This window comes from Oxyura jamaicensis, chromosome 9, assembly GCF_011077185.1.
Source record: "Oxyura jamaicensis isolate SHBP4307 breed ruddy duck chromosome 9, BPBGC_Ojam_1.0, whole genome shotgun sequence".
Classification (NCBI taxonomy): Eukaryota; Metazoa; Chordata; class Aves; order Anseriformes; family Anatidae; genus Oxyura; species Oxyura jamaicensis.
The window spans coordinates 9,458,417-9,482,412 of NC_048901.1; the positions used below are offsets into that span (position 1 = coordinate 9,458,417).

Sequence of the window (23,996 nt, forward strand, 5' to 3'; positions counted from 1 at the left end):
AGTATTGGTTTCCTTTCTATCCTATGCTTCCAGAAACAAACTCAAGGCTCACAGAAACAGCTATGCCCTGAATACTGTAATTCTACTTAGTGGGTACAGACAGCAGTCATTTCCTGAGCAAGGAAACTCTGAAAGGAAATCCATTTTGGTAGAAATCTGGTAAATTACAGCATCCCTTAAAACGCATAATCATGTTAGAAAATAATAATAAACATGATGTTCATAGTAGTATTGTTATAGTATTCATAATAGTATTGGTAAACTACTATGCTCTGCTTTAGTTACAAAAATTAAACTGATCGTTACAGAGCTGAACTGGTAAAAGACAAATCAATTACTTTGCAGATACTACGTGTCTAACTCCTTCCCCGCCTTCAAAGAGTTAAAGCACGTGACTCAAATATAAATTTAGGAAGATAAAGTATGCAACTTTTATATAAATGACTAAGCAAGGAAAATTTGAAAAGTAGTCAGATTTTTAAACTTAATCTTTTTTAGCAAAGTATTACCACAAACAGTGGTAAATTCCACTCCAAGCTCCTGATTTAATCTTCTCTGGATTGCAATGTATAAGCCCTCCTTTGTTGGCTGCAGTATTTCAACCCCTGCTGATGTGTCAGAAACCGTGAACATTAGGCAAAATACAAATAGGCTGCATTGTATCAGACTATTTTCCTTTTTTCTCTTTTCCAGATGATGCGAACAGATATGATAGAGAGCAATAACGCCAAATCCAGTGCTCCCCTCCTGACCCAAAGATACCTGAGGATGGTCACAAAGGATGGACACAGCACATTCCAGATGGATGGTGCCCGAGGAAAAGGTCTGGCATACCTCCGAGATGCATGGGGAATATTAATGGACATGCGCTGGAGATGGATGATGCTTGTCTTTTCCGCTTCTTTTGTCATTCACTGGCTAGTCTTTGCAGTGCTTTGGTATGTGCTAGCCGAGATGAATGGGGACCTGGAGTTGGACCATGATTCTCCACCTGACAACCACACTATATGTGTCAAGTACATCACCAGTTTTACAGCTGCTTTCTCTTTCTCACTGGAGACACAACTCACCATTGGTTACGGCACCATGTTCCCAAGCGGGGACTGTCCTAGTGCTATTGCCCTGCTCGCAATACAGATGGTCCTGGGGCTCATGCTGGAAGCCTTCATCACAGGTAACTTTTCATATCCAATCTTTAGCTACAGTAGGTTTATTTAAGCCATTAAATAAATGAAGTCAGAAATAAATATCATACTGATATTTAAGAGAAAAAAGAGTTAAGATCAGTCACTAAATGGATGATGAGATTTTAGCTAGGTCATGTTAAACTCCTTTCGTTAAAAGGCATAAATTAGGTGGTGACAAGATTTGTATTAGAAAGTTCCACTATTCGTTGCTTGATACTTGTGGTAGCTCCGCACTTTATACTCTCAAATAACTTCTTATACCATGATTTCTCCATGAAGAGAGATTCTTTTCAATGGAATTAAAATGTATAAAGTCAATTTATTTTGATTAATAGTTACGAAGTTTATTTTTGTCTAGGTGAAGTATTTTTGATGAGAGTTTTATTCATCTTTAACTCAATATTCCCCAGTACCCAATGTAACAAAAAAATTTAGGGTGACAGTCATTTGGAGATATTTTAAGTTTCTTAAAATCATTTTCAAGTTTAAAGTATTTCAATAGATTTAAATAAACAGGTTGACTGTACATTAAGAAATATCTTCTCCAGTGGTAGCTCACCAAGATCACGTATTATTGCTAATTACAGTACATGGTAAGAGGACAGCCTAACAGTTTTCAAACAATGCAAGCTGACACTAGGAAGATCACATGCACCCAAGTCTGCTTTTGATTCTTTGGACTGCTTTACCTAGCTCAGTGACTGTAACCAACCAACCCAGGCACAATGCTCATATTCATCACATTCCTTCCCACGACACAGGTGCTTTTGTGGCAAAGATCGCCCGACCGAAGAACCGGGCGTTCTCCATCCGCTTCACCCGCTCTGCTGTAGTGACACACATGGAGGGGAAGCCGTACCTCATGTTCCAGGTGGCCAACACACGCTCCAGCCCACTCACAAGTGTCCAGATTTCTGCTATTCTTTACCAAGAACGGGAGAATGGTCAGCTGCACCAAACTAGTGTTGACTTCCACCTAGACAGCATTACTTCAGGCGAGTGCCCTTTTTTCACCTTTCCACTGACCTACTACCATTCTATCACTCCATCCAGCCCACTGGCTGCTCTCCTCCAAAGAGAGGCTGCTCACCATTTTGAGCTGGTCATCTTTCTGTCGGCTGTGCAGGAGGGTACTGGAGAAATGTGTCAAAGGAGGACATCCTACCTCCCCTCAGAAATCATGCTGTACCATCGTTTTGCTGCTGTGCTAGCCCGCAGTGCCAAAGGTGAATATCAGATCAAGATGGAGAATTTTGACAAGACAATTCCTGAGTTCTCAGCTGTGGCTGACTCGAAGAGTCCCAGAAGGACTGCCAAGGAGATCCGCATCAACGGACAGCACGCTGATAGCTTCCAGCTCTCCGAGACCGGCCTCACAGAATAGACAGAACAGACTTGGAACTTTGTGCTTATTTTTAATTATTATTACACTAAAATTTCAGGTCCCATTTACAACCTTCCTTCCTTGGCTGCCACCATCTAGTGATCTTTCTCATACTCCCATCGTTTTCATTACAAGGTGATATGCAGAGTGAAAAGAACTGGTGTGCCCATGTAAGCTGGGGAGAGACTGGATTAACCACCTAGAATGAAGTCAGGTACAAGAATCACAGTACTAATTCTGGGAAATTAAAAGAACTACCTGCTGAATTCACCAGGCTATGATTAAAGCTGCACTGACCCTGAAAAGGGGAGACCTCCAAAGCTAAACAAAATCCTAACTGAACAGCTCGTGACAAGAAGGATGGTAACAACACAAAATCACTCAAAATCAAGATGGGGTCATTCAGTAAATACGTTAGCACTGGGATAAGCAATTCAGTTGATCCAAGACCCTAATTTTTCTGTTCTCTTAACTCTTTGGGAATATGGGGTTATATCAGTTTTCAGATGGCTTAACTGACTCTTTGAAAGTACTGCCAATCTCTCGTGGCAGTGAAAAGCACCCCTACTGTGCTTGCTTGTTAGTTAAAATTGTAAATACTAATTGTAGTTCTTCATTCTGCCAAGTGAGAGGAGAACACATCATCTCAAGATATGTCTATGAAGACACTATTAAAAAATCTTGATGCATATAGCAAATGCTGCACTGCAATTTTTTTTTGTATTTGGAAACAATGAATAAGTTATTTAGGAGTGGAAAACAAACTTTTTGAAATGAGTTAACGTGCTCTTTTGAAAGGACAATACATTTCATGTGTTCTCAGCTTTGTGCCACTTGTCTCAAGTAGGTCTGACCCAGGAGGATGCACTACGCCCACATGAGAAGGAGAACTGCATCCATTTATATTTCATGCTTTTATCAATACCTGCCTGTACACACAGCACAGAAGTATTTACAAAGACACTTGAATCAATTTTAAAATAAAAAATTAAAACTATACATGAGACTTCTGTATTTAAGTGCCTCATAAGCCTAGTGTAATTAACACAATCTCAATAATTAAGACATTCTAAATATTTTGAAAAGCTAAAGCATGAATAATTATCCATCATTGTATTTACAAGCTCTTAATGAAAGCAATGTCTATTATGATTGCTCATACCTGAACAGTTAAGTTACCAAAAAAGTAAAAGTTGTCTTTCAAAGGTAAAAGACACTTCCCAGAAACAAAGATGGCACAGATAACTTTCATTTACAAAAGCATTTAAGATACTCTACCAAACATGCTTCCTTTTAACATAATTGGTCAGTAGCAGGAAAAAAAGGTCTGAGGCCATCTGTTGAGATACCATGAACTCAATTCTTCAAGCCTCAAAATTCATTTAATCAAAGTGTATTCAACAATGCAAAAGAGCTAAGCAAAAAGCCACTTTGTCTTAGGGTCCGTACTTCCAAATCTCAGTAATGTGATGACTGAAAATACAGCACAACTCTTCTGTGCCAGCAACTGCTATAGTCACTACAGAGTCACCATCTTCCTTTGGAAATGGAAACAGCAGCCCAGAGAGCCATTTTAAAAATGGAGAAGAAAGGCAGAGGGCCTGTGTTTTCAGTGCAATTCCGCTCTTGTTCCAAACTTGTTTAAAAATTGTCTCCCCACATTCAAGATCTTAGAGAGATCTGGTTTTGTTACAGACATTCTCGAAATCTTTCTTGGAATTTAGTTTTTATATAAAAGTATTCATGAACACAGTGTTGCTCTGCAAGCTCCACAATCAAATTACATTGCCTTTATCCCTACTTTTTAGTTGTTGACCCCACAAGCAATTTAAAGATCTTTCCTTCCACCCTTCTATCAGTACCAATAATTGTCAAGTATTTCCTTCTAGCATTTTCTTCATGTCTCATGTCCTCTGCCAATATAATGCATTGAGAAAAGTCTTACAAATTAAGAACCAGGTATAAGACAAGGAGAATAGATTTGTGTCAGTGTTACTTCCGTGAATTAACCAAGAGCAGTGTTTTGTGTGAAATATTTTTTCTGTATCTCACATACTCCAGTCTCAGACAAACCAATTATTCTAAAATTCAGATGTATAATCCCAACAGGGTGGCACAGTAATCTCACCTTCTAGAACCAAAGCTATAAAAAGCTATTTCTAATTTCAGTTAGCATCTAATCACTAAGTGTAGGTTGCTTAGTTCAATTTCTAAATTGACTTGAGACTCCCAAGTTGTCCTGTTCAAATCACTTTCTATTTATAGATCTGTTTTAAAAGGGGCTACAGCAGCACATATAAAGAAAAAAAGTTGAGTATATGCTAGATGTGGTGTAAGTTACATTTTGGAACGTACAGCTGAACCACACCACTGAAGCAAGTTAGACATACAGACAACTGTAGTTATTTCAGAATAGCTACAAAACAAGAGGTAGATGGACCACTACTTTTACAACTCTGCTGAATTGGTGAGCTGCGGACATCTCACAAGTATTGGAAATACGCTATGGCCCAAATCAAAATACAAACCTAGAAGAATTGCTGATCAGCTCTGATGCAACAAAACTGCATTCTATACTTTCACTAACATTGTAAGAGATCTCTGGTGATGAACCTTCTTCGCAGATACTTCTTGCTAGCAAGGTAGGGAAGAAAAATAAGCAAGGCAAAGGAAGTCAAAGTGTGATTCAAAGCAATTCAACAACCTTTGTATCTTCACTTGAGCACCCTTTTTATATTCAAACTTCTTTAACCTAACCAGTAAATACATATTAAACAGAACTCAATCAGGTTTCACAAATGAATTTCTAAATGTCTAGTTTAATCTACATTACAATTATTTATTACCAGTGTGTAATTGCTGGTAACTAATCAAATCCCCTCAGCTACTAAGCTGGTATTAGTCAAGAGGTTGTACAGAAAATTAAGCGGCTTTTGTGCAGCTCTAAAAGACAGCTGTGATCAAGAAAACAACTTGCTTATTTTCTTTGCTAATGGCCTCTGCCTCCCAGAAGCCATTTGCATTGTCAATTAAGTTTGTCAAAACTGTGACAATTTGCAACAGGAACTCACAAATACTTCATGCATCTTTTATTTCGATACTGAAACCTGGAACAGATATTGCTGTTTATGTTGACAATCACGTAAGTGTGAACATGCAAACTGTTACAAGTGCTGAAAAGCCTTTTAAGAACAGTATATTCATCACATTTGGAAAGCAGTTCTCCACTGCAGGTCTATTACTTTTTTAATCTCACGATTTTTAATCGAAACGTTCTTACATTGTCATTTATTACGAATGCCAGAAAAGTTTCATATGTGATCTGTTATTTTGTGATCACCCTGAACAAAGAATATGAGAAGTTGACAACCCAGTAAATTATGTAATCTGAGGCTGATCTAAGGCCCTACGAAAGAGCAATGAAAAACTAAAGCACAGCAAAACTGGTAAATGGCATGTCAATTCACTCCATCTTTCCGCTTTAACTGCTGCTATATGAGTGGTCTACTAGTGCCTAGTATTAGCATGGAGCTTTTTGGCACATCTGCATCCCTACTTTATGCTCTAAGTATTTTGTGATTGGAAAGCATTTACATAACACTAGTTATTTGTTTATTAATCAAGGCTTGAGTCAAAACAGACTGACACCTTCTGTTAATATTTGTGTTCTCCACCATATTTCTCTTTGAAGGTAAAGAGGAGAGAAACAGTCCTCCCACTTATGTAACCTTTAATCTCAAACATGGCAACAGAGAAACATACATAGTTAAAATAGTTAAAATAATTATTTTACACTAAGACTTCAAAAAGATTGTCTCTTGTCTCTATCATACTGTGCAACAGATTTTGGCCAAATAAGATTAAACTGGAAGAGTAAAAGAACAAGAGACTTAGAGGAGGAGCAATCAGGTACTACAGTTTCAAAACTTGAGAATAAGCAACCTATTCTTCACAATATAACAGGACATGAAAGAAAGCACAAGTGGATACTGTCTTCAGAAAATCATTCACAGAATCTGCATTCCAAGTCCTGATCACCAGCTGTTGTTACAAACAGGAGGTAAAGCCTCAATGCCCCATGTTCAAGCACAAGTCAGCTTCAATTAGGACAACTTGCACACTTGAAGTTCTCAATTTCAGTTGAGAGATGCATCTCATCCTGAATTGACAGGCAATATTTTCATCACAGTCTTAATAATAAACGCAGTGCATTGTTTAGTATGGATCTGGAAGTGTTTATCACATGAGCAGGAAGGGGCTTAATAAATGAAACTAAATCTCCTATGGTAGATATTTCTGCTGTTTCTACATTTGTCTTTCGTTAAAAAAAAAAAAATGTAGCCCTGAAGTCTCAGCAGTACTTACCCCTCCCTATCACCCCCACTTTTCCTTTTCCCTCCCCAGAAGGTTGCTGAATATAAATACGCACTAAAAGACAGATTTCACAACTGACAATTTAAAAAAAAGGAAATCTCGGTGCAATCTCATGTTATTTCTAAGTAAAACGATGAGGAAAACTAGCAACATCTTAGTTTGTTTTTCAATTTGAAAAAGCAGAAAAATAAAAGCATTCTTTAAAATTATCAAAAATCAACATATACATGGAGAGAAAATTCAGATGGCTTTGAAAGCAAACATGGTAATAAGACACCTAAAGCATGGGCCACCATGATCATCTGGAAGATTAACGTAATAAAAATATTCTTAAAAAATACTGACTGCTGATCAGGAGTTAGAACACATTCCTATCAACTTCTACTTGCAATTGAATCTCTTGTCTTAAAACACAACCTGCTACCATCTTTCCCAACCTATGCTTTACTAAACATTAACTACAGAGGCTGTTTAGCCAGGACTCCTTCAGCAAAGCCCAGAAGACCCTCTGGGCAGTAAAAAGCCAAGGCCATTAGCAAGCTTTCAGTAGTACAAGAATTCTCACTAACCACAGCTGCAGTACATGCACGTGGAAACCATCCTCTCTGTGGAAGGGCAAGATCATACCAGAGAACCGCCAATGCATGACCCCACAAAACAGAAGCTGGTGCACTTGCACTATATTCAGTTGACAGAGAACTTCCTTCTCACCACTCACCAAATATAGATTTTTCACCTGATTGGATATGTTTCATCTCCCAGACAACTCAAGTTCAGGTGAATACTCCAGCAGATGCACTGGGTCAAAATTAGCGACCCTGTGTTCTAAATGTGGCCAAGAAATACAATAGGAAACATGGCATGTACACTTCTTGGTGCACTCTCTCACCTTTACTTGGAGACAGGGGGAAATAGAATTTAAATGAACAGAGGATTTGTATGACAACTTTCATTCTCCATAAGCGTGGGAACCTCAACACACCACCATTAGGATCTACCACACACCAGCGAGCATTCAAAAATAAACAGGTTCACAATGTCCCGAACTTCTAGGTACCAAAACAGCACATGCCAGGAACACTTAAAAGTTGTGTTTAAAAGGCAAATTCACACAGAGTGCTCACCAATCAATAAAGGCTCTTCTCAGACACACAGGAATTTAATTCCAACTACAGACATCACACCTTAGTTGAATAAACAGAACCTACTTGCAGCAGATTTATTCCCTAAAATACGAAGATCTCCAATAGTGAAAACAAGACAGAAAAAAAAGCAAAGCTGAAAACACATTCAGAGTAAAGCAGCACAGTACCACAAGCCCGCTATCAGGAATACACCTGAAACAGTTAAGAAAGGTTTGTGCACATATAGGTCCCTCCCCCAAAACACATCCCTGCTCCTCCCTCCCGTTTTCTGCACATAGAGTAACAAAAACATACCTGGATCTTTTCGCCCTGGTTTTTCAAAGCGTCTGTCTCCCCTAGAAAGGCAGAATAAAAGTTTCAAATGAGGTTTAAGAACTACTCCATTCATTTTTAGATACGAGGTGTTTTTTTTTTTTTTTTTTTTTTTTTGGGGGGGGGGGGGGGGGGGGGGGGGGTTTTGGGGGGGGTTTTTTTTTAACTTTTTTTTTTTTTTTTTTAAAGTCAGACCTTGGTGGGCGGTATCTTTAAAGATCCAAATGGCAACTGAAATTCTCAGGAACACCAATACACATGTATTAATTGGCAAATAAATGTTTTGAAATGTGGCCCTAAGTATCATCAACAGAACAGCGTCAAAATTTTAAAAAATGAAGTGAATCCTACAGAAATCCACATATTCCCCCCACAGGTTACTGACTTCCATTTTAGCTCCCATGATGTATATTCTCTAAGCAGTTTCTTCTTCCCAGGAAACTGATAGAGAACTGATAGAGAAATACTTCGCAAAAGTGCTCTTTAATTGCTCCTAAGTTTCTGGAAACATTACTGACTGTATCGGCTCCACCTTAGAAATACAGATGCTCCACTCACAGGTATGCCTGAGCACCTTTCCTAAAATCTTTTTATCAAGTCAAAAGGCACAAATGGAAGCTCAAAAGATGTATATACAGAATTTCAAGGTCTAGAGTTTTCTGTTACCTTTCCTCCCAACTCTGTGATCTGTGCATTTCCCTGCCCCCTCCTCGCCCAAATCCACCCTCCACTTCATCAAAACTTCTTTGGTAGAAACCGCTTTCTCCTCGGCCTCTGCCTGAAAAGACAAAAAACACAACTGTTTGAACAAATAGTAATAGAAGTTGAGAAAGTCAGGTAGGTTGCCCTTTCTTAGTATCCCTGTGAACTAATCTTGCAGTTTTAAGCCCCAGTAAAATCTTGAGGTAAAAAGGGAAAAAAAAAATGAAGACTCAAGAACGAGTCTTATACAAAAATTTTTATCAAGAAGCACAATACGAGACTGAACAGGCAAACAATTCTGTAATAAAGGCTATGAAGAAAAAAACAGAGCATGTACTTACCCAACAGAAACAAGGATGCATTGTTCACACAACATCCACACGTGTACTTTACAAACACAAAAATCAGACAGCTTTTAACAGCAGCATCCAGTATAAGGGTGCTACATTGCAGATGTACTCATGACTACTACTATCAATGCTAACAAGGGAAAAGGAAGCTTCGCCACTCTTCATTTCCAGTGATTCCCTGCAGAAATCTTCCCAAGGAGCAGTGGGAAGAAAAGAAGAATCACAGGTTGGGTATAGCAAGGCAACAACAAAGAACCCCAATAGCTACAGAATAAATATTTGCGTCCTCACTTTTTGAAGAGGTGATTCTCTGTAGGTGCCTATCAAGTATCAAGCCTCAAGACAGAAAGTTAGAGATGTATCCTCAAGCGTAAAGCATCTTGAAGCACATCTTCAGTGTTTGTTTTTTTTTTAAAAAAAAAAAAAAGAAAAGAAAAAGGACACCCACAAATCCCCAGAGCTTCAAGGTAACTTCCAGCACAGGTTAGATTATTGGCTGTGGTAAAGTTTTCAAATCTACAAAAGATTACAGGCACTGCTCTACAGACTGCTACAGCAGAAGAAATGAGAGGTTTTTTCTGTTTGTTTTTCAAGTCAGCTGACTTACCATTTCAAGGATCCAATGGAGAGAAAAAAAAGTGAAACAAATCAATCAGCTAGTTGTCAGGACAATTTCTTGCCTACATATACATGCAGCCCCTATACAGCCTAGTCCAAAAGCCTAAAAAGCACCTAAACAAATAAATAGATAAATAGAATTCTCATCTGTAAAATGATCACAAACCTCAATCCTTTCACACTTTCAGGCTTAAAGAAAACAAACACCTCTAAGGATGATTGACAAACCAGGCCCAGTATCTGGAGGAGTAAGACAAGACAATGACCAAATGAAGCGGGAAATAAATATCTTGAGAACAGACTCCAATCTCTGTAGTCTTCTAAAGAAAGTAATAGTAACAAGCTGCTTAATCTGAAATCTAAAGACTCCAGGATACAAGGAATTTAAGCCTTTTGTTTTTTTTTTTTTTTCAAAATGAGGCTCTAAAAAATGTTTTAAAATGGAAATCATTAAGGCAGCTGCATCAATGTCACTACTACTCTATACAAAACCTCTTGCAGAAAGTTTCCTCCCAGATAACAAGAGGAAAAAAGATAGATGCTGAGATATGGGGAAGCCAAATAAAATTTGTCTAAAATTCTTCCTTCTGCTTCAGAAAAGGGGTTTTAAACATCCTCTTTGAACAGAACTATGAGGTTTCCTAACACCAGGAAAGCAGTTCAGCGGTAGAGCTCTTCGTCACAGAGATGTGAACTTCTTTACCACAGGGTTTTAGGGACGCTTCAAGTTGACAAACTCAGGCGAAGACTGGACAAAGCTTGAAATATCCTAATGTTAACTAAACACAGAGACCACATCTGGCTCAGGAAATGCACTGAGCTGCATACGTCTGGAAGGTGAGCATTTCTGTAATATTTCACCTTTGTATTTTTATGCAACCATGATCTCTTGTCAAGTCACCTGCTTTTGGATGTTACGAGAGACAATTATGGAGTAAAACGAAACCCTACCTGACTGAGCATTGCTGTTCTGTGTAACCTCAGGTGGATGCAGAGGAGCCAACTGAGCACTCAAGACAAGAGAATAAATTAGCATCAGACCAGTGGCTGTACTAGAAACAAATACCTTCACTAATGGTAGTCTGATACTACAAGGTTGACAATAAAGATTAATTCAAAGTCAAGAAGCAGCAAAGATGTGATATTACACCAAAAGAAGCACAGTGTTTATTCAGTTAAGGCATGATGGGTCCCCTAAGATCCTGTGACTCTCCACAGATAAAAAGCCAAAGGAGTTTTAAGCATCTCTTGCAATGGCACCTTTGTCTCGTTCCCTCACTACAGGAAAGCTCTCTTCCTCCCTCTCACATAAAACAAAGTGAAAACAGCACACAAGAGAAAGACACAGGCAGTCCGAGCCAAAACAGAATTAAGACAGACTCAGCTCATCTCTTTGAGGTAGTGTAAGTCAAAAGTTGCATGTGCTTTCCCTACAGAAGCAGATGTCCTTTTCTGTTCTCACAGTGAAGGACAGCATCATTTGTAGTTTGTAGTGTTCCCCATATACCTGAATGCATGCCGATTACTAATATCAGACATACAACTAGCAGGCAGAAGGGTAGCAAACAAAGGCAAATGCCTTGTATAAGGAAAAGAAAAACAGAGTTGTTTTAACAGCAGAACAGCTGATGCCAGCTCTGCAGGTATGTGAAATAACAGTCTGCTTACCCCTCTTCACCCACCCCCCTATGATAAGGTTCACCAGTATTTAAGCTGTGCTCAACCAACCACCAAAATGGTTGGAATTAAAAGAAAACTGAAAAAAATCCAGCCAAAACCAAATGATCTCTGTAACTCACTCTAAGTCTGTCTATGGAGCAGTGGTACTGATACCACACAGTACTGGGCAGTACCTACTGAAGCCACCTCTGTCCTGGCTGTGTTGCCACCCACCGCCGCTACTCTCTTGCGGGGACACTGCCCAGGTGTTCAGCCAGGCACACGTGTACCTACAGCAGAAGCCAACTAGACCGCTGCAAGAGAGTCACACTGCACTGAAACAGATTCTGCCAGGCTACAGGAGGTAGCTAGCTGAAGAGAACTGCGTTGATAAAGTCGGTTGCTCAGCAAGTAGATTAAGTAGACGACCAACCAGGAAGCGCACACTGAGACATGTAATACTGGTATCAGAACAAAAAATAGAAAGCCAGCAGTGAGGATGAAACCACACATAAGCACAGTTTGCCACCCTGTGCCTTTTTTGTTTGTGGCTAATAAATCTAGAACCACATGCTTATTTTAAATAGCATGCCACTTCCAAAAAGAGGTCTGGAATATGGGGAGCAGACTTTTTGAATGTAGACGAACTGAAAGTGTTGAATAAACTCAAACATTAATAAATCCTTCCAATAAGAGAGCTGAATAAAGCAGTTGTCTCATTTCATCTTCAGTAATTCCCTGAAAACCTCAGAATGAGGACCTCAATCCACTGGATACTGTGATCATAATAGCCAGAAATAGATAACCCAAAAGCAGACAGGTCTGAATTCAAGGAAAACATACAATACAAAAGCAAAAGGGCAAGAAGCAGTACAGTCATTTTACCTGTTGTTATAAAAAAGCAATGCAACAAGCAAGTTCTTAAAATCATTAGACAACTGGAGTTCAGCATCTACCACCAGAGTTGGATTACTCATGAAGAGCAGGATAGTTGTTGATCAGTTGTAGCTGTTTAGGTATAAGTGAGTAGTTTCCACTTTGGCACCATTTGTACACTTTTAAAAAAAAACAGTGAGGACAGATTATAAAGGGGAAAGGAGATGAGAGGGGACAGAACTCTAACAGGAGGCAAAGCACCCTTCGTAATGGTCTTAACCAAAAAGGAGAGCAGCTGCAGAACAAGGTGGCTGTAAACTTGCAGCCCATTTCTGGGACTACTTAAATCCTTCCTCATCTGAGGCTCTTATTCACGAATGCTGACATTCCAGTCCCACCAGCACAAAGCATGGGCTTAACTGCACACCACGGGGAGCTCCCAGGCAAACAAGTCAATTAGGTCACCTGCAAGTGCTTGGCTTTCTTTGGAGAATACAGCTTCAGAACCAAATCAAGAGCTTGGGATTTACGTCTCAACACAAGACACACAGTATTACCAATGGCAGTTCAAGACTGCAGAGGGTTTCAACAGTAACACCAAGCTGTAATTCAGTGTACAGTCAAAAATATTAAACAAAAATCAAACTGCCTGCCACATGGTAATCATCTTCACATCAGCTAGATGCAACCTCTGTCACAAAGACAGGGGATGACTACGGAGAAGGTATGTAGCGAGTGGTATGTTGTAGCATTAAAGGGCAGTACGTGAAGTCACACTTAAGAGTTCTAACAAGAACCTCTGACATAAGTTTATTTTTTTTCCCCTTTCACCCATCTTTGTCACAGACTCCCTCTCCCAAACACCATAACAACTCTGTGATTTGTGCCTCAGTCAGAGAACTTAATTCTAGTTGTACATGCTAGTTCCTCCCTCAAGTTACTCTTGTGCAAGTCATTTCAAGACAGTAACCTTATTTTGGTAAAGCTGAAGTGCAATTCCATCAGCAGCAGCTTTGTTGCACACAATGATGCAAAATGCATCAAAAGTACAAGATAACCTTTAGAATCCAGGCAATTTTGTATGGCAATAAAGATGTTTTCCAACTCTTAAGTGAGGCAATTCATTCAGTGAGCAAGCTCTGAAAAAAAAATCCAAGTCTTTTTCATTGTAGCTTGACAAAACAACTGCATTTAAAGCTTGCTATTTGCAAGCCATGTGTTACTTTTACAAGTTACTTATTATTAGGCCTAGGCTGAGTATTTCACAAGTAACCGTTACAAAGCCCTCAAATAGAATAACATTACGTGTGAAATTATTAACAATGTAAAGTTTTGTACCAGCAGAAACCCTGATATGTTCACTGAGATGGAGAAACTTGGGAAGTCTCATCATGCCTAAATCCCAAGGCTAATTGTTTATGGAAAGAGTGAACAAAAAGTTGCAATAAGATCAAGGGAAGAAGGAAAGCTCCATAATTTATTTCAAACTGTATCAAGAACGGAAAATGAATGAGGTAAGGTGGAGAAGCATGTCCTCTACTGCTCAGCAGAAGAATGAGAGAGTAGCCTAACTAGCATAGCATGTAGAGAATAGTAAAATGAAGAAAAAGATAAAGTGAGGATGAAAGCTAAAGTGAGAAAAATTCTGCATCAGAGTTCTTGAGACACTATTTCTTAACATCTCTTAAATAAGTATGAAAACATCCATATATATGCAGTCGAAGCTTTCAAACAGCCTCAACAATATTGCATAAATTTTAAGTTTTGTCTACAAAAGTGTAATGAATCAAACTACCGCCAAACAACATTCCCTCCACACAAATAAATTGAAGTAATGGAATTGCTGGATTAGGAGCCATATTCTGCCACATTTATCCTTGTGACTTCATTGAAACTAGTAAGAGCAATTAAAAAATCCACTGTTCACTGTTTAAGGATGACATTCATGGCTAATGGTAAAGAAATTAAAAAAAAAAAAGAAATTGGAAAAAGAAAAAAAGGGAGTTAATAAACATAACATTCTAAGAATCTTGAAACTAGAGAGCACACTAGTGGTCAGATGATCTCAAATCACCAAATTTTAAATAGTGTTCACTTCATTTGCAGAATTAAGCCTTACAGCATTTAGAGAAAAATAGCTAAATACGTATTCCTAGGGAGAGCTAACCATGGATAGTAACAGCGCAATTTGCACAGTTAAGGCACACAGCAAAAAAAGCAAGCTTTCAAATACAGAACAGAAATATAACAAAGCACAGATAAGAGTTTACTCTCATATCTACATATGCACACATATCCCCCCCCCCTTTTTTTTTTTTTAAAAAAAAAAAAAGCCTATAGCATTTGGACAAAACCAATAAATAAAGAAGGCAAAGCAATAGGGCATCAAGAGACAGCTTCATAGAAGCTTAGATGTATATGCCTTGGCTGAGAAACAGCCATGAAAGGGGACACAACAATCCAAAAGATATAAACCAAGAAGGAAGCAGGATTAAGCTGTGAGAACAGAAATGAGAGAACAAATCAAATCAAAGCAAAATTTCAGTCAAGCATTTAAATTACTTATGAAAGGTATCTGAAGGTGTTACTGAGAATATCACCAGTTCGGTACCTTTAAAATTAAGTTAGAAAGGACCACATAAGAAATCTTACTTAATCACCTGTAAGGACAGAGGTTACATCACTGATCACTCCTAATATTTTCAAGCTAGTAGCTTCCAGTCTTCTAGATGTAACTTGTCACATTCACACATAAAAAACAGAATAGTGTTCACAGCAGTACACACATTGAAGGGGAAACGCCAAGATAAATTCTGGGTTTAACATTTTGTTTTGAATCTAGCAATAGTGCTTTACTGCTTGAAGACATTTTCTCAATTCATTTGCAAACATTTGAAGCCATCCAGACTTAAACATTGACTATAGTCATGCACTAAGACGAATTTCTCCCGAACAAATTAAATTAGGTCTTTCCATTACCTTCTCGTTTATTCTTGGCATATTAATAGATGAAAGTGACTATTCAGAACACTAAACAGCACCTACCTCAATCTTAATGTTTTAACTAGATTTATAGATTCTTCTCTCCTTCCCCTACAAATTGGTTTTATACCTTTTTTGAAGTTATTTCTAACCATTCTGAACCAAACAATTTCCTATTCCTTCTGAAAACTACCTTTCCTTTTGCTTCCCACACCAAATTTGTGGAAGACACATAACAGGTACCACTCATTAAGGTGGTGTGCAGAACCATTACTAAGTATATTAATTCTTTGAATCCCTTCCAATATGATGATGTTAAAGTCTTAAGGGAAAAAAAATGGGCATGAGAAACTGGCTATTATTAAGCTTCATCTAATATCTTTCAGAAGCTTTAACCTGGATCACCTACATATATTGCAACACACTCCACTAACAGCTCACCTCGACCTCTAGAGGAACTTCGACCTCGAGGAGCCCCTACCACCGTTCCTCCTCCACGTCCCGTCAATCGCAGGACAGCGGCACTGTTTACAGACATCGAGAAATTTCTCTGCCAAGAAGAAGAAAGAGCCAAGGTGAGATTCTATTAAAAAAAGAAAACTTACCATTACAGAAATTTAGCTCAATACCAGCTCTGCTTTCCTTACATTTATTACATGCTCTACAACTGACTAATATCGACAAGGAAAAGAATTCCTTGGAGACATTAGCAGCAGCAGTCCATAAAATGATCTTCACCACTATTAGTTCTTCCAAGTTACTTACCTGAAATTTCCATGCTCTAAAGGTAGCAAGTGAACATCTACTGCTTTACTGGATAATTAGGCTGATTAGAACATCAGTAGCTTTATACACGGCCATTCAGATGCAAAGAGTGACTGATACTTGCCTATACTTGACAGCATTAATACCAATTCTAAATTCCCCTCTTAAGCAAAACAGTAACATGCACAGAGCAACAGACTTGAATAAAATTGTATTTACTGCTTCTATTTTCCTTTTGTAGAAATAAGTCTTCCCCCTCCCCCCCCCCCCTTCTAAATGTATCACAAGAATAACTTGTTCTGGGGAAAACTAAATGTATTTAAGGCTTGTGAAACTTAAGTGATGCTTACTTTAGTAAAACAATGAACAGAAGTGAAATTCAACTTTGTGTAAGTAATAGCCGAAGAAAAAGCCCTTTCAACAAAGAATGGATAATTTTAACCAAATCTGACCCTGTTCCCTGAGCAGCAGTAGTTGGAAAACAGCCAGAAAGCACTCTCAAGAAATATTTACAAGCAAACTTGAATTGACACACTTTCTAAACACAAGCTTTAAGTAACATACAAATGATCCCAAACAGTTTTCTGTGGCTCCTTGACACAACTCAGAAGAGGCAAATTGCTTACTTGAACTCATCTTAATTATTATGACTTTGAAGATCTTCAAAGCATAAGGAGACAAGCAATTAGATTTTATTTAAAATCTAAATAGGAAACATCAAAGCCAACAGGAACCTGAAGGAATTTTAACCTATTTCCGAAACAGGTCTAACTGTTTGGTATGTTCCTTCTACAAAGGAAATCTTCCTTCAAGAGAGAGTTGGTGGCTAAGTAGATTTGAAAAACAAACAAAAAAAAACTATGCATAGCAAAACAGCAGGGTCAGTCTCCAGTTAAGAAAAATCAAGTCAGATTTATTGTCTCTTAAAATTTAAAGCAATCATTCCAATAATAAGTCAAAATGAAGCACCTCAATTTGCCTCTACACAAAGCACCACCTTTCCTGCTGCAGATACTTCTGCTTTTTTGTGGAGCAATTGAATTTGGAAAAAATAAAAAAATCTATTGTTGGTTTCTTGTCCCCATGTGTTTGTTTTTTAAAGCCCTGAACATTCGTGAACTATTTTGTACATTAGTACAGATTAAGTTACTAAAAGCAACACATGCCAGCTGTGGGCTTCCATGAGGAGACACCATCCCTCAAAGCACATTGAGCAGCTAAACAAAATTCTTGACCTCAAAGTAAAGAGCAAGAGAAGAAACACCATTCTGAAAAGTCCTTTGCTTACAAGAGCCGGTAAGCTGAGTAGCTGATAATGAAGACAGGAAAAGAGGATAGCAACATTTCTCTTGATTTAAAAAAATACACAGATCAGAAGACTGTTCAAACTGCCATTTGTACACATTGTCATTTCTTCAAAAATGAAGAATTCAAATTTTCTTTTAACATAATTTAAAAAACAATACTTACTATCACAACTAAGCGCTGTTTTTATAAGTAATGATCTAATTTTCTTCTCCATTCATCTCTAATTATCTTATTTTTTTTTTGACATGAAAATCTGGATGCCAATACAAACACAGATCAAGTTGGATGTTTAAGATGAGCAATCTTCTGTCTTTCACTCTGACCTACGTGAGTTTTGACAGCTGATCCAGCTATAACTGTATTGTGGAAGTTTCTACTCATCTAAAGCATACACCACACCTAGAGTTTACATCTGGTATTTTATTACGGATAGAACTGTGAGCTATTGATCAAATTCACTGTTTTGCATAAGAGATTCCTTATTTCTTCCAATACCTTATTTTTCCAATAAAACAAGATTTTAATTTTGCTTTTTTTCCCCTGCCTAAACTCTGAGCAAGTTCTCCCCACCCCTCTGCATGTGGCTTGCTGTGGTGAAAATGCAGTAACAGTATTTGCAGTATTTGACATAGCATGATCACAGTAACTAACATAAAAAAGCAAAGCCAAAAAAGAAAACCCTTCTGCTGATGAGCATATTACACAGAGAGCGTCCATCCCTGACAATGCACAACAAAGGGGAAAGTTGCCCCCAAATGTAGGCTCAATACATTCTTTACTAGTAAATGGAGGATGTTCCAAGAAACAGACATCCGGAACATAATCCATTTACAAAAAAAAAAAAATATCCTCCACGATGTTTAGCAAGCACTTGAAACTCCCTTACTCGACAAGCAAATTCTCAGATTAAGACAACTGAATTCCTTCCTAATACAAACATGAAAAAAAAAAACGACCATATGTCGCATATTGCCAGTGATCAGTGACAGAAACCTCAAAACCTCTGTAAAAGCAACCTGCAAAAACCTTCTTACCTTCAAAAGACAGGTTCCTTGGAAATAGACCTTAGGCGAACCTATCATCTCATACACTAAAACTCAATATAAAGCGAATCAGTTGGACTCTGTTAGCTCACCATCCTCATCACCACGTGTAGTGGGTTTACATGGCAAGGTTTTGATAGCAGGGAGCCATAGGGGTGACTTCTGTGAGAACAATCCAGAAGCTGCCCCCCATGTTAGGTAAGGGCCCCACCGCTGACCAGAGCCACACTGATAAGCAGTGTTGTTTGTGCCTCTGTGAGAGCAGATTTAAGATGGAAAAAAAAATGCTGCCAAAACAGCAGCTGGGAGAGAGAGGAGTGAGAAGCAGCCTTGCAGGCACCAAGGTCAGTGAAGAAGGAGGGGGAGAGGTGCTCCAGGCGCCGGAGCAGAAGTCCCCTGCGGCCTGTGGTGAGGCCCATGGTGAAGCAGGCTGTCTCCCTGCAGCCCACGGAGTACCACAGTGGAGCAGGGTTCCACGCTGCAGCCCCTGGAGGACACCACGGTGGAGCAGGGGGACCTGCACCGACGGAGGCTGCGGCCTGTGGAGTACCCTCGCTGGAGCAGGCCCTGGGCCGGAGCTGCAGCCCGTGGAGAGGAGCCCACGCAGGAGCAGGGGGGCTGGGGGGAGCTGCTGCCTGTGGGGGACCCAGGTTGGAGCAGTTTGCTCCTGAGGCATGGACCCCGTGGTATGGAACCATACTGGAGCAGTTTTTGAAGAGCTGCTGCCTGTGGGAAGCCCATGCCGGATCCATTTGGGAAGGACAGCATCCCGTGGGGGGGACCCCTTGTGGAGCAGGGGCAGAGAGTTACCGAGAAGGAGCAGCGGAGACAATGTGCCATAGACTGACCACAAACCCCATTCCCCCATATTGCTCGGGGGGAGGAGGTGGAACAGGGTGGATGAGGAGAAGGCATTTGTTTTTTTTGTTTGTTTTTTTTGGTTTATTTCATTTTTGGTTTCTTTCATTTCTCACTTCTCTAGTTTGTTAATAATAGGCAACAAATCTTACTATCTCCCTATTCCAAGTCTGTTTTGCCCATCACGATAATTGTTGAGCCATCTCCCCATCCTTATCTCAACCCTTGAGCCCCTTGCATCGTATTTTCTCCCCCTTTCCCTTTGAGGAGAGGGAGTGAGAGAGCAGCTGTGGTGGAACTCAGCTGCCCATCCAAGTAAAACCACCACAACAAGGAAGTTGCTTCCCACAGAACAGATAAAAAGGACCAGCAATTCTGTCCAAAGTCTATCTTGATAATGTAGTGGGGGATACTTTGGTCACAAGTATCCGATTACACTTAAATTTCACAGGCAGTGGGTAAGACAAGGGGTAATTAATGGCTTTAAACTAAAAGGGTAAATTTAAATAAAGCATTTATTCTTAATAGCTAATTGCGAGGGTACTAAGTCAGTTAAACAGGTTGCCCAGAGATGTTGTGGATGCCCCACTCATGGAAGCACTCGAGGCCAGGCTGGATGGGCCTGGGCAACCTGGGCTGGTGGGAGGTGTCCCTGTCCATGGCAAGGGGTTGGAACTAGGTGGTCTTTAAGGTCTCTTCCAACCCAAACCATTTATGACATGATTCTAAGATCTTATCCCTGAAGCTCAGAAGCACCTGTCACCTTCATCTTTACCAAGAGGCTACTCAGCACACTTTCAATACCATAGCCTTACACTTGATCATCCCCCCTGAATCTTGACAATTACCAGAAGTCAACATCCCCTTTGACCGTAAGAGGCTTGTAGTTCACTGTCTAAAGGACTCCACTATGCATCAGCAAAAAAAAATGTCCAAAGTTATTTAACACGAAGGTTCAATATTTTGGTGTGCTACTCTGTATGTGGATGACCATTTCCTGGGCTCACTGCCTGAATTCCTCCTGTTCCCATTGGAGAATGGGAGCTGGGCTAAGATTTCCCTTAAAAGCATATCCCCAATCTCAGCTGCATTTTAAGACTACAGTTATGACATGAAATGCCTATTGTGTATTCACAAGAACTTAAACATGGCTGCTGATTAGAAGCAGAACTATTAGCACCCTATGTCAGAGGACGATATACTAAAAAAAAAAAAGAACTATAAACCAATTCTGAAGAAGGAATTCCAGAAGAGGTAAAGAAGATATGCCAGAACACCAAGTCACAAAGATTACGAAAAAATTAGGAATACAGAGCAGCATGGGGCAAAAGAATAAGGATGCTCTGAAATCTTAAGAAACTAATACCATCATTCCCCAACTCCCTGCTAAAAATCAAATTGCACAAGTCAGTAAAGGCACCTAGATTTCTGCTATTGGAAAACCAAAACCACCACAAGACACTGAATTTTGAAGTAAGAAAACTAAACTGTAAAGAAATGACAAATCAGAAAGCAACTGCACAATCAGAATTTCTGAAAGCCATAAAGAAGGAATCAATTCAGAGTCAAAAATCAGAGGCATTTAGACAGGGGAGGGTAGACAGTTTCCCTTGCTAGGGATTGGCTTGAAAGTAAGGGCTTTCAAACTGCTTAGACCAGCCATCCTTGAAACAGTCTTGTCGTTCAGTCTACCTGTTCTCACTCTTATCTTGTTCAGCAACTAATTAGACCTATAGAAACCAAACAAGATGCTCACATATGTAGTTCACACTTAAGAAAGTGCTTAATAGGCAAAAACTTCAACTCTTTCCCCTAGACCAAAAACTAAGTTTCAGAATTTAGATACTTTAGAGAAAGTGCCTCCAAAATTGTACAGAAAGTTTCACTTAGCAAAATTCTGTGTATTTTAAAAAAAACATAATACTTCTCAGAAGATGATCCTAGATGTAATGAATTGTTCTGACATCAACAGAACATTTTATGAAAAATATTTGTTCACATTTAAGATAATCATTGAGTATGACTGTAATTTAGATGCTATGCCAACACAGACCGCTTTCAGAATCCCCTTCCCTGACTAAAGTCTACCAATTTCAAATCTGGGGTTAAAACTAATTTTATGGTTTTTCAACAGAGGTACACTCATTATTTTGCTTTTACACTAATGACAATCTACATATTAAAAAAAAAAAAAAAAAAAAAAAAACAGAACAAAACACTATCTCGGTAAGGATACAAACCTGTTCTTCTTCTGTGAAAGGTACAAGTGCCAGTGGTGGCAGGGGCTCCTCTTGTAAAATAGGCAGAAACTCCTTATCCAGAAGGTCTGAAGGAATCTATAGCAAAAGCAAACAATAGACAGTTACTTGAAACACCCAGATACTTTCATTTCAGTGATGATGCAACATACAGTATAAAAATTCTTGCAGATATCAATGTCAACTCTCTCTCCATCTACCCAGTACACCAGTATTTTCAGTAACATAATTGGACTGAGTGCAACTCCACTAGAAAATTACTTCCCCATTAAAAAAAAGTATAGACAATATAACAAAGCACCCACCACCTACAACTGCAATATTTACAGCACCAAGATCATATACAACAGAATTTCAAATTGTACATGAATTCAATTTAAATACGAAATTTCATCTGTTTAACAAAGAAAAGCGTGGCTTTTCTAAGTGCAGTGCACATTTATATCCACATTTTTATTTCAGTAGATTAACAGTTACCCTATATAGCACAGAGGTTGTATGATTGAAAGACAGTATTTCTAATTTAACCAACAAGGAGAGTGAAAAAAAAAAACAGTGAAATTAAACTACAGATACAGATTTATTAAGCAAAGAACACTGATCATTATTTAAATCAAAATAAATTTGAACCCTAATTCTTTTGATGGCAGGTCCATGAACAGTAGTGAGCTTAAGCATGTGGACAAGAAGCTACAACCAGTGCCAAGTGAACTCTAGTTATGCCAACAGAGAACTCTGTTTCAAGAACACCTAGTTCACAATACTAGAATAGTCCTTATGGACTTAGGACAATTTTAGTTGAAGCAAAGCAACCCAGTGTTCTGGGATTTCTTTTTTCCATTTGGGTATATGCTAGCAAAAGTCTGCTTTCAATCATATTTTATTTTAATCAGAGATGCAACTTCTCCTAATATTCAGCCAGCAATAAATGCTGATGACAGTGAAAAAAAATAGGGTACAAGACACAGCTTACGCTTAAAAACAGTGAATCTAGTATTTGACTACAAACTTTATCAGGAATCCTTTCAATCTCACTAACTAGAATCACTAAACTCCATAGAAACATATCAAAAGACATCCAAATTTTCTGTTAGAAAAGCATGCCATACTCTAATAATAATGCCCTTCTGGCACACACACATGTGGAAGAAATAATCTTTCGGACTATTCATAACCATTGGTGAGCTTCCAGTAAAAGAGCGTATTAATAAGTTGTTCTGAATCAGCTTTAACTGTAGAAGTCTGAGTTATCATCTGATAACAACATATACTCTGCATGAAACAATGACATTTGACAAGCTGACTTATTCAAGCATAGTATTAATGTTTAAATCACAACTTCTCCAAGTACAGCAGGATATTTCTGTATGTAAAAACACAGCTTTAAGCAGTAACACACTTACCAGCATCTGAAAAATCTTTGACATTCAATGCCCTTGAATCAGCATGTAAGCAGAGCAGGGCCCCCAGCACTGTATGAGAATGTCAGCACATTCATGGTAGGGGAAGAGCATGGAGGTGTGCATGCACATCTACGTGCAAAGCCAAAGACGCAAACTGAAACAACTTCTTGCCATCCCTCCCTGACTTGAGGATAAGGCTCTTGGAGAGATTCAGACTTCCAAGTCACTATGTGCCTGCTGCAACAATAAACCAATCTCTGTCACCATCTACATAACAAACCAATGTTTACAAATGTGGCATGTATGACTCATTTACCTGAAATACCCTCTGAAATATGACTTCTGTATCATGGAGAACCTCATTTGTAATTACACCAGATGCAAGTTCTTGACTTATGTTGTTTATTTTATATTAAATGTGCTAGACTGTATTTGTGACTCGAGTCCCAGGGAAGAGAATGGCCTGAGGACGGCTGACTGGGCTGGTTACCTGCTAAACCAAACTGCTTGAATTCAGTCAGGGTAAGGGGGGACTCTTGCCACTTTTTTTAGGCGAGGTGCTAATATTATTTATTGCCTGAATTTCATGGTGAATCAAATAACTATTTTAACTATATTAAATGAAAACCTACCAAGACAAGCCAATCTGAGTGGCTGCAAAGAGACTTTAACCCTCAGCCACCTGTGGCAGTACATCTGAATAAGACTTTTTTTTCCTCGGGATATACAAGAATTTGCCACTCTGAAGTGGCAAAAAGAATTAAACGTAATG

At 38.9% G+C, this 23,996-nt stretch overlaps 2 protein-coding genes across 11 annotated transcripts in view; one reads left to right on the top strand and one right to left on the bottom strand.

Moving 5' to 3' along the window:
• Positions 1–23,996, bottom strand: part of GIGYF2 (GRB10 interacting GYF protein 2) — a 78,761-nt gene that overhangs the window by 39,202 nt on the left and 15,563 nt on the right. For all 10 annotated transcript variants that reach the window (XM_035335127.1, XM_035335123.1, XM_035335126.1 and 7 more), the window contains 4 exons: positions 21,804–21,899; positions 16,031–16,139; positions 9,069–9,180; positions 8,385–8,425 (listed from right to left, as the gene is read on the bottom strand). In XM_035335127.1, the coding sequence (XP_035191018.1) occupies positions 8,385–8,425; positions 9,069–9,180; positions 16,031–16,139; positions 21,804–21,899 (358 nt within the window). The remainder of the gene's footprint in view (positions 1–8,384; positions 8,426–9,068; positions 9,181–16,030; positions 16,140–21,803; positions 21,900–23,996) is intronic.
• On the top strand, positions 600–2,571 carry KCNJ13 (potassium inwardly rectifying channel subfamily J member 13). The gene is made up of 2 exons (XM_035335146.1): positions 600–1,174; positions 1,949–2,571. The coding sequence occupies exons 1-2, from the start codon at positions 694–696 to the stop codon at positions 2,569–2,571; spliced, it is 1,104 nt and encodes a 367-aa protein (XP_035191037.1). The 5' UTR covers positions 600–693.